Here is a 9,895-nt window from a genome sequence, read left to right on the forward strand (position 1 = left end):
ACAATCATCCATATGTCTGAATCTATTAATTCATAAGTTTTTATGCCACCAATTTACAAATTCCATAATTAGGGTTTATCATACAAATCCTCGATAACTAAGAATTCAACCATGAATTTTACATCATATGATTGTAATTAGGCTATATATAACCTTAATCACCTTAACACACCTTTATTCCTAACATTTGCATCCTAATTTATACTACGGTTCTTAACCCTCTACCCATTTTTATCACTTAACATGAGAATTAACAAGCCATGAGATTAGTCACCTCAATCTAGATACAAGAGTGGATATTTGGTGCAATTTATCTTAAATTCTCCTTTTGTTCGGTATAGTTTAGCTCTAGAACTATTAGGGTCGTGCCTTAAGTTTCTCTACTATTTTTGTCTCAACTTCAGACAACCATAACTTCTTCATACGAACTCAAATTTTGATGATCTTTATATCCACATGTTCGTATTCGAGTCGATTACAACTTTATTTTAAATTACATTTGCAAAAAAAGATATATATATATATATATATACATACATACATACATACATACATACATACATACATACATATTAACTTATAATTCTATAAAAAGGGGTACATATTATTCTTCTTTAAAAAGATACACCACTACATACTTACATTCACCCATTTCATATTAAAGTAGAATACTTGTCTTTACCTTTAGATCAATTTATAGAAGTATCACATCACTCTAATAATATATATTGTGAAAAATAGGTGTTATATCTTTCATGAATCTTCTTCTTGTTTACACTGCCAATCTTGATCATGGTCGTAATGAGACTCTCAATATGGCTCTTTTTCTAAGGGCATTTAGATATACTCACTTGTGTTTCATCAGATGATATTGATCTTTCAAGCACTGATTACTATGAGAGATTAATTCGCTTCTATGTTTATCTTTCTTACTATCAATCAAAAGTTTAGAGCACGAAGTGAATCATTCACAATGCAATTGTTAGAGAAATCACAAAATTGGAAGGTCACTTATGCAAATTTTCTCAGCATGAATCCTTCCGATCTCATTTTCGTGATGGATATACTATGGAACAACATGCAAATGAAAAGCTAATCTAAATAATACAAAAAATTGCAACTTCTTGCTATGCTATGTTGAAGACATAGTGAAAGTGGATCACATGTTAGCAGAATACTTTAGTCTACCTGTTGTAAAGCAAGATAGAGTTTTCGAAATGATCATTCTCGCACCTTTGGTGAGATTGTTGGCTTGCCCGAATGGGGAGTTGTGCTTATGCCTAAAGGAATTTCATCAAATATTCCTATTTTCTTAAGAATGTCTTAGAAGCATCTTTATCCAAAATTGTTCCTCTATGAGGCTATTTAGAAAATTGTGTTGTGTGAAAGAAAAAATGTTTTGACAAATGTGAAGACGATGAATATATTCAAATGGTCATGTTAGTGAGAATTCAAATGTTAAAACTCGCAAATCTATTGCATCCGAAGAATGTGGTGCCGATGAAACCACATGTTCAAACTAACTAAGGAGAGTCCCAATATTTGAAACAAGGGGGGGGGGGGGGGGGGGGGGGGGGATTATTGAAGATCAAATTGTTGTGCCTATCTTTGCAAGTTTGTTATTGTAAGTTTTGTTTTTCTTTAAAGAGCTCTTTTACTTTACATTTGTAGTCTCCATGAATCTTTTCAGTTGAGATTTAGTGACATATTATGCTTCTCATAATAGGTTGAATTTTGACACCTACCTCCCCTGATAATTGTATATATAAGGGTGTGACCTTACAATTGAGTGTGGATAATAGCATCATTTCTTGCATTACAACTCTCTATTTTTATCTGCTCATATTCTTCATGAATCTTAGAAGATCAAATTGTTGTGCCTATCTTTGCAAGTTTGTTATTGTAAGTTTTGTTTTTCTTTAAAGAGCTCTTTTACTTTACATTTGTAGTCTCCATGAATCTTTTCAGTTGAGATTTAGTGACATATTATGCTTCTCATAATAGGTTGAATTTTGACACCTACCTCCCCTGATAATTGTATATATAAGGGTGTGACCTTACAATTGAGTGTGGATAATAGCATCATTTCTTGCATTACAACTCTCTATTTTTATCTGCTCATATTCTTCATGAATCTTAGAACTCATTGAAATAAAAGTGTTATTGAAAAGTATTTATGCTTGTTGTCTAATATTTCCGCATCTTATTGCCATATTATCTTGATTTTTTTTTTGAGTTCCAACACCATGCTTCCACTCTATTCCATCATTGTGTTTTTATCAAGACCTTGTCAACACAATTCCAACAATCAAACCTCTCTTTCCCTTAATTAGGTTGTTATTTTCTTTTATTCCTTTGTTCCATATTATCTTTTTTTTAGTATTTTGGACAAATATATCATCATGATCCTAAAAACAATATAACATTACAATATAAACAAATTACATTAATTTTCCAACATTACAGTTAGATCCGAATGGATGATAGACATAAGCAAATTAATACAATATCACAATTACAATTACGTGAATGATTATCATCAATTAAAACACTTGAGTATTTTCCAATCAAGGAACCCAATTTTCTATTAATGCTAAAAAATGGTGTTAAAAAAATTGAAGGAAACTTGATATTTTATTGGATTTTTTGTCGATTTTGAAGAACAATTCATAATTTTTAGGTTTGGGACGCCTTCGTCATCAACAGTAGCCAAAGCATGGAAAGGGTACCAAACTTTTTTGTTTGGTAGCATACATACCCTCTAACTTCAAAGTCACGTATTTGACTCTTAGACTTCCAGTTCGGTTCCGATAAAATACCAAACCTATTGCACCCAAACCGAAAATATCAAGAACCAATTGGCTTAATTTGGAGGAAGTACCAGCCCACTTGTGTGTATATAATACAAGTTAGGCTAGATACCATGGGGATTTTTTCTCACAAAAAAAGACGTGCACAGAAGACGTTTAAAACTGAAATTGGTTTTCAAAACCGATACCATATTTTACTGCTCTTTTTATTTTGCTTTCGGTTAAGTGGTTAGTTTTTTTAAGCGAAAATGAGTTTTAAAAAATTCAGTTATTTTCTGTTAAAAAACCTATTCAGTTGCACATACCCGAATAAAACATTGGTGCACAATTTATTTTAAGGAGAAATGCACGTTAGCCCTACAATGTATTCTGAATTTGCCTTTTCAATCTCTTCACTTATTTTTGTTGCTTTATAGGGCATAAGGTCAGATTTCTTTGATCCATATAACATACCATTACCAGTTTCATATACAAATGACTTTTAATTAATTAAAAAAATTAATTAAACCACCTCACCTCTCCACCTATTGTCAACGTCACCCTCACCTTCTCTTTCTCTCTTCTTCTTCTTCTTCTTCTTCTTCTTCTCTCTCTCTCTCTCTCTCTCTCTCTCTCTCTCTCTCTCTCTCTCTCTCTCTCTCTCTCTCTCTCTCTCTCTCTCTCTCTCTCTCTCTCTCTCTCTCTCTCTCAAGTGAGTAAAATTCTTCTTTAAGAGGAGGTTGTCTTCATCTTCTTCTTCTAATAACTTAATTTCATCTTCAAGTTCTTGAACATTAATTTGTAGCTCTTTTTTTGTCATCTCTAACAGTACTCAGTGTGGGCGCCCACACTCGTTCTTCTCATGTGGAGCCATGAAAATAGCGTTACCATGCCAACACACAACCCCCTATTTCGTTTTCTTCCGTTATCATCCTTTCCGTCGCCTCCGTAACGAAACGCAATGCTAGTTAATCGAATGAACGGTCAAAAATATGACCATTGGTGAACGGTCAAGAGGTAAAAAAATTAACTATTTTTATTTTACGTATAAATACACACATATACATAGGTTTAAACCACACAAATCTTCTCTCATCTTTATATTTCTTTCATCTTTAAAAAAAAAACCAGTTTTCCTTTCAACCAAATATGGAGAAAAACCCAAACATCCCGCCTCCAAACACAAACACATCCGTCCCAATGGTGTTCGCACAATATGAGAGTTATATGAACCTACTCAACACAAACTCACAACAAATACCGCTTCAAGGTAACTTTTTTAATCCCAACTCACCCAATGCAATTTCCTACACCCCTTACGTCCAACAAAACCTAAATCTTCAACAAAACCTTTTCAATACTTTCACTTCCATGCAACAAATAACCACACAACAAACACCAGAAACTGTTCCCGAAACACAAGCAGGAGGCAGTCGGAAAGGGAGAGGGAAAGGGAAAAGGAAATGGAAGGCAGTCGCAGCAAGTGAAAAAGAACCTACACAATAGTGGACACTGGAGGAGTACACGTTGGTGGTGAAGTGGTACAGGACTTCAATGAGTTCAACAATAGGAACTGATATGCGAAGAGTTGGGGTTTGGGAAGTTGTGCTTGGCAAATTTCACGCGCTTATGAATAAACAACATATCGCAATATCGATATGCTTAGTAGTAAGTGGACTCCGATCACAAAAGCAAAGTGGTGCGGATGATTTTGATGTGTACAAAGCTGCAATGGAACAATATCAAGTCGAAATGGGGTACGCTTTCGAGTTTGAAAAAATATGGGAGATTGTTATATTAGATTCAAAATGGAATAAGGCGCTAACATTGGTGGAGGCACAATCAAATAGGTCTCGCAATCCGATGCACGAACTAACATCGACCTCAATGTCAACACGGATGGCATCCCCGACGATATCAAATAGACCACCCCCCCCCACGCCAACCGATCGGGCGCGACAAAGCGAAGTGCACTCAACGTCACGCAAATGAAATTGGTAGAAAGGCACAAGAGTTAGCGGAAATGAAAGCAAAGTTTAACCAACACAATCTAATCGCCCAACAAAAGGTTAATGTGCAACGTGAGCAATTGGAGTTTCTTTGTAAGCAAGCAGAGGAAGATCAAATAGTGAATGATTTAGCACTTCTCCAAACTAGCGCATAAAATATGGGACCACGACAAGTGCAAGTGCTCCGGAAGATGAAGGAGATCATCGAAAAGAAATATTTGGATGACCATGTTTTTAGGACAATGGTTTTTTTTTTTTTTTTGTGTTCAATGTTTTTTTTGTGTAATGTTATTTTAGGTTTTTAAATGTTATGGTTAATCTAAGATTTAACTAAATTGCATGTTTCATTTTTTTTTAAAATAATCTAGCGTGAATAAAAAAATTGAAAAAAAATCAAAATTAAATAAATTGAAAAAAGAAAAAAAAACGAAAAAAAGAGAAAAAAGAAATGATGAAACCGAAAGTTGAGAGTGTTATAACTATTTGCCAATTTCCTTAATTTGGTGTTATAACATCATATTGACATGACATGTGAGGTAACAACATTTGGGTGTGATAACTAGTTGCCCACACCCACTAGTTTAGAAACTCTAAATAACCGCCCCAATTATAGTCTCTAGGCGCCGCCCTCTCCACTAATCCCCACCAAACATCCATCATTATCCCTTTAACTCAGGTGCATTAACTGTAGTTGTTGTTGTCTCTGCTCCCTCCATTTGACCTAAAACGGATGCAATTGGGGTCATAGCAAAGCTCTGATCTAGGTTAAAATCATCACCATTAAATATATCGTTGAGTTCCCACAATAGTTGCGAAATCATACTCAAAAATCAAAATCACCCCCCGATTATGTTAAAAGATGCTTATAATTATACAAGTAAACCTTATAATCGAAAATCAAATCCATCTAAGTTCATCGTTTCAAGATAAAAAAACATCTTCATAACTCGATGAAATTAATAAAAGATCAATAGGAAATAATGTATTTTTATACATTCACTACATCGCCTACTCTCAGTGTTTTCCATTATCAAGATTTGAAAACTCCACCACCACAATGAACTTTCACCTTTCGATTATTCACCTTATGGTCCTGAAAAATGGTTCGATACACAAAAACGAATAAAAATCCATAAAAAAAACCAAAAACTCAACCTTGAAAATGAGCTGGATCTAACATGAATTGAAGAAAAATAGGAATATCAACATATTATACATGAACACATATGTTCTGGTTGCCAATCTTCAATACCTTTTGCTACTTATAAGTTACATCAATCAAGAAGAAAATAGACTTTTGATTTTTCTTCCATGAAAATTTGAATTGGAGTTTCTGTATAAACTCTTAATGGGGGATCAATCGCCACCGAACACAATGAATATTGACCTAAATTTAGGACATATCCCAAGATGATTAACCACATGCTATGAGATTTGAAGATTAGCTACTTAGGTGTACGAGGAAAGTAGTTTTGAATCACCCCTGTAGGTAGGCAACGATTACGACCAGGAGACATATGGTTGTTTCCATGGAAGTAAGAAATACCTCTCTAGGCTTGATAGGTGGTGGTGGTGATGATGATGATGATGATGATGATTGTGATGAACAACCTCCAGATATAATAAAAACAAACAAAAATAATGATAAGTACTTAGAAAACGAGGCTATTGGAAATACAAATCTTGAAAAGAACAATGGAAACGAAGATAACTTTCAATTGTAACATATGTTTTGGATTTAGCAGGTGAGCTTGTAGTCACATTTTGTTGAATATTTTGTTGATGTGTGTTTTTTTAACCATACAAAAGATTGTGAATTAGGTTAAAATAGGACCCATTTATTTTTCAAATAAAAGTATACATGGTATAATTTGGTATAGTCAGTGTCATAGAAATGACGAATTACCGGCTGACATTTTCATTTCTTTATAATGATCAAATAGATCTCACAAAAATAAGTTAGTTCGCTCATTAGACACAAAACTAACTTAAAGGATTGATTGATCAAACATGCAATACTGTCATCTATAATTTTTCACCATTCAAAAAAAAAGGTTCTAGGATGCAATGTTTTAAAAACCGGTTTAAACCGGTCGGTCGAACCGGTTGGACCGGGAACCGAAGGAGAGAGCGATTCAACTATCACCGATTTTATGTCGATTTCTAAACCGGATTGAATCGATCAGTTTTTAGAAAAAGTCCGGTTGAACCGGTCAAAATCAACCGATTGAACCGAATAAAAATTCGTGGAAAATAACCATTTGCATAATAAACCTTGGTGATTTTTTTTTCAAATCTATTTAGTTTTCTCTAAATAAAAACATATGGTAAATGTTATAAATTTTTTGATGTGTTTGTATTTATCTAAAATTATATTTTCGGTGTTATATATATATATTTTTTTCTTTTTGACATATATAAATTGATGCAAAACACTAAAATTATGGTTATATGATATTTTTAACGTATTTAGATTGATCTACAATTTATTTTTATATATATTTTTAATGTTTGAACTAGTAACGTCAAATTCATATTATATATGTACATAAGTGTAGAAAAATAAGAAAAAAATTAAAAATTATAGAAATCAGTTAACCCAGCTGTCGAATGGTTAAACGGAAACCGATCACCAAACCAGTTAAACTGAAAAACCGGATTTTAAAACATTGCTACGACAGCAAAACCCTTATATCAAGACCCTTGGAGCAAAACCCTAAGACCAAGACCCTCCCTCAGTTCTTTGACGCAAAACAATGCAGAAAATTTTCTTGATGCGGGGTCTTGATTCGCTCTACGCTAAATCGTCCTCCTTCAGTGCACACAACCCTCGCTACAAAACCCCTTCATTAGTCTCCTTTGCTTTTCATAATTTGTATACATCTAAATCCGAATCGTCTTATGAAACCCCTAATTCTCATCATCCAGAAAACGAAACTCAAGATGAAAATCCCGTCGATGTAGAGGATGTCAGCAGTGCAGGTAAATATACAACACTATTTGCATTCTAATTAATCCATATTCTCTCTAACGTAATTGTTTTAGTTGTATATACAAACTTTGTTCCCAGTAGCTTGGGAGTTTTTCCAAAATCATGCTAAAATTCTTCCAATTTCACCCATATCCCTCATCCCTCCAATTAATTTTTACTAGGGTTTTGTGCACATAACCTTCTGTGAGAACAAACGCATAATCAGCTGTAGAAAAGAATGGAGGGTTCTGAGGGGAAAAAAGGTTCTTTTTAATTCAAAGTTAAATTCACATGAGTTTTTATACATTGGAAGTGATTTACAGTATCATTTTTTTTTGTAAGCTTTCCTTAGTCAAACTCACAAGTGAGAACAAATGTTATTTATTCATTTGTTGCCCCAAATATTTTGTTCATCTAGGAACTTGAATCTTGGAGAGTTCACCAAAGTATGGAGACTCATTTAAAGCAATTGTAAACTAGTAGTGTGCTGGTTTATAATTTAGGGATCAAATTGGAAATAATAGAGAAAAATAGTTGCCCCGTCATCATTCAATGTTCACACACATAATACACATGTACATGTTATAATTAGAAAGAAAAAAATGGAAGTGGGATGCTATGAATATGATAAATAAATCAATGAAAGTGTGTTGCTATTTTTTGCATCTAACTGATTGATATATCCAACATGCAAACACGGATGCAATATTTTTGGTTGAAATGATTCAACATCTAATCTATGAACTGTTTTATGACAGATCTTAAAACACAGATAGACAAGTTTTATAAGGGAGATGTTGAAGCAATACCAGCCATTTTTGAATCTATATTGAAAAGAAAGTTATCGGGGAAGCATGAAGAGTCGGATGATGAGTTGATGAATGAATTCAGACATGATCAAACAAATGAAGTTAGCAATGAAGAGATGGATTCAGATTCATATTCAGACACTGATTCAGATTCTGATGAATAGTTAATGGATTGATATGTTAGTGGACAGAAAATATATTTTAAAGAGTAGACTTTTTTATGACATGACATGACAGAGCAAGTTATATTATGTTTGACATGTATCAAACAAAAAATTGAAGAAAGGTGAGATAGTCTGGATCTCTCATCTGTGCAAAAGACATAAATGCCCTTATCTTTACCATGATGTTCATCCAAAAAATGTCTGGTCGGGTCTAGTCCAGGCAAGCCCTACTTTCAGACATTTTTGTGTTGATTTTGTTAGCAATATCCAATTGTTTGGGGCTTCTATTTAGATTTAAAACTTTTATCCTTAAATTATTCATCAAACTTGCAAATTTATTAATTGAATTTTCTTATGGCAACTCAAGTTATATATGTAAAAATTTAAAAATAATAAATGTAAGATTTTGATTTTTTATACGATTTGTTTAATCTAAAAGCTAAATATACTGAATGTATGTTAGAATCAAAAAATGGCGATGATTAGTTTTAGATTTGAAAACAAAATTGTATTACTTATAAATATACCTAGATTGTGGAGTGCTTCACAATTTGGTGCTATTGTTTGCTTCTTTTAAGTCGTTTATAAATAAAGTGTTTAAATAGTTAAGCTGATTACAATAAAATTAGTTCAACCAAGTTTTAATAAAATAGACAAATTCTCTAGTATGTTACAAATTCTTCTTGACTATCAAAACCATGTTCAGCTTCTTTTCTAAAATTGGTTAATATCATTATAACCCATCAAACTATTTGTATCTATTATGATAAGTCCCTAATTATTTTTTTTAAATGTATTTAAGGTCCCTAAACTTGTCGTAACTTGTTATTTAGACCATTTTAACCGGTTTTACAGGTTAACAATAAAATTTGGCATCTTATTGGCAGATTTCGTCATCTTAATGCCACATTGTGTTGATATAATGCCCACATGGATATCAATTTTCTTAAACCTGTATCTTAGTAAAGACACATTCTTAGGTCCCATTTGATAGTTTCTGTCTGGAAAAGTGTTTTCTGGAAAAGTTTCTGACTGGGAAATAAATCATGTTGTTTGATTGTACATCTGATTGACTGTGCTGAATGATGAAAAAAAGTAATAATTCAATATAAAAATAAATTTAGAAAAAATGTAACATCTCAAAAATACAGGC

At 32.9% G+C, this 9,895-nt stretch overlaps 1 protein-coding gene across 1 annotated transcript; it reads left to right on the forward strand.

Moving 5' to 3' along the window:
- Nucleotides 1-7,498: 7,498 nt before the first annotated feature.
- Nucleotides 7,499-9,159, forward strand: LOC111890418 (uncharacterized). Its single transcript, XM_023886538.3, has 2 exons — nucleotides 7,499-7,780; nucleotides 8,528-9,159. The coding sequence occupies exons 1-2, from the start codon at nucleotides 7,555-7,557 to the stop codon at nucleotides 8,740-8,742; spliced, it is 441 nt and encodes a 146-aa protein (XP_023742306.1). The 5' UTR covers nucleotides 7,499-7,554; the 3' UTR covers nucleotides 8,743-9,159.
- The last annotated feature ends 736 nt before the right edge of the window (nucleotides 9,160-9,895 follow it).

The sequence above is a fragment of the Lactuca sativa genome, chromosome 8 (assembly GCF_002870075.4).
Source record: "Lactuca sativa cultivar Salinas chromosome 8, Lsat_Salinas_v11, whole genome shotgun sequence".
NCBI classification, from domain to species: Eukaryota; Viridiplantae; Streptophyta; class Magnoliopsida; order Asterales; family Asteraceae; genus Lactuca; species Lactuca sativa.

Coding starts and splice junctions, on each gene's coding strand:
- LOC111890418 (XM_023886538.3), top strand. CDS start 7,555: ATGCAGAAAATTTTCTTGATGCGGGGTCTTGATTCGCTCTACGCTAAA. Junction 7,781..8,527: donor AGAGGATGTCAGCAGTGCAG/GTAAATATACAA, acceptor GTTTTATGACAG/ATCTTAAAACACAGATAGAC.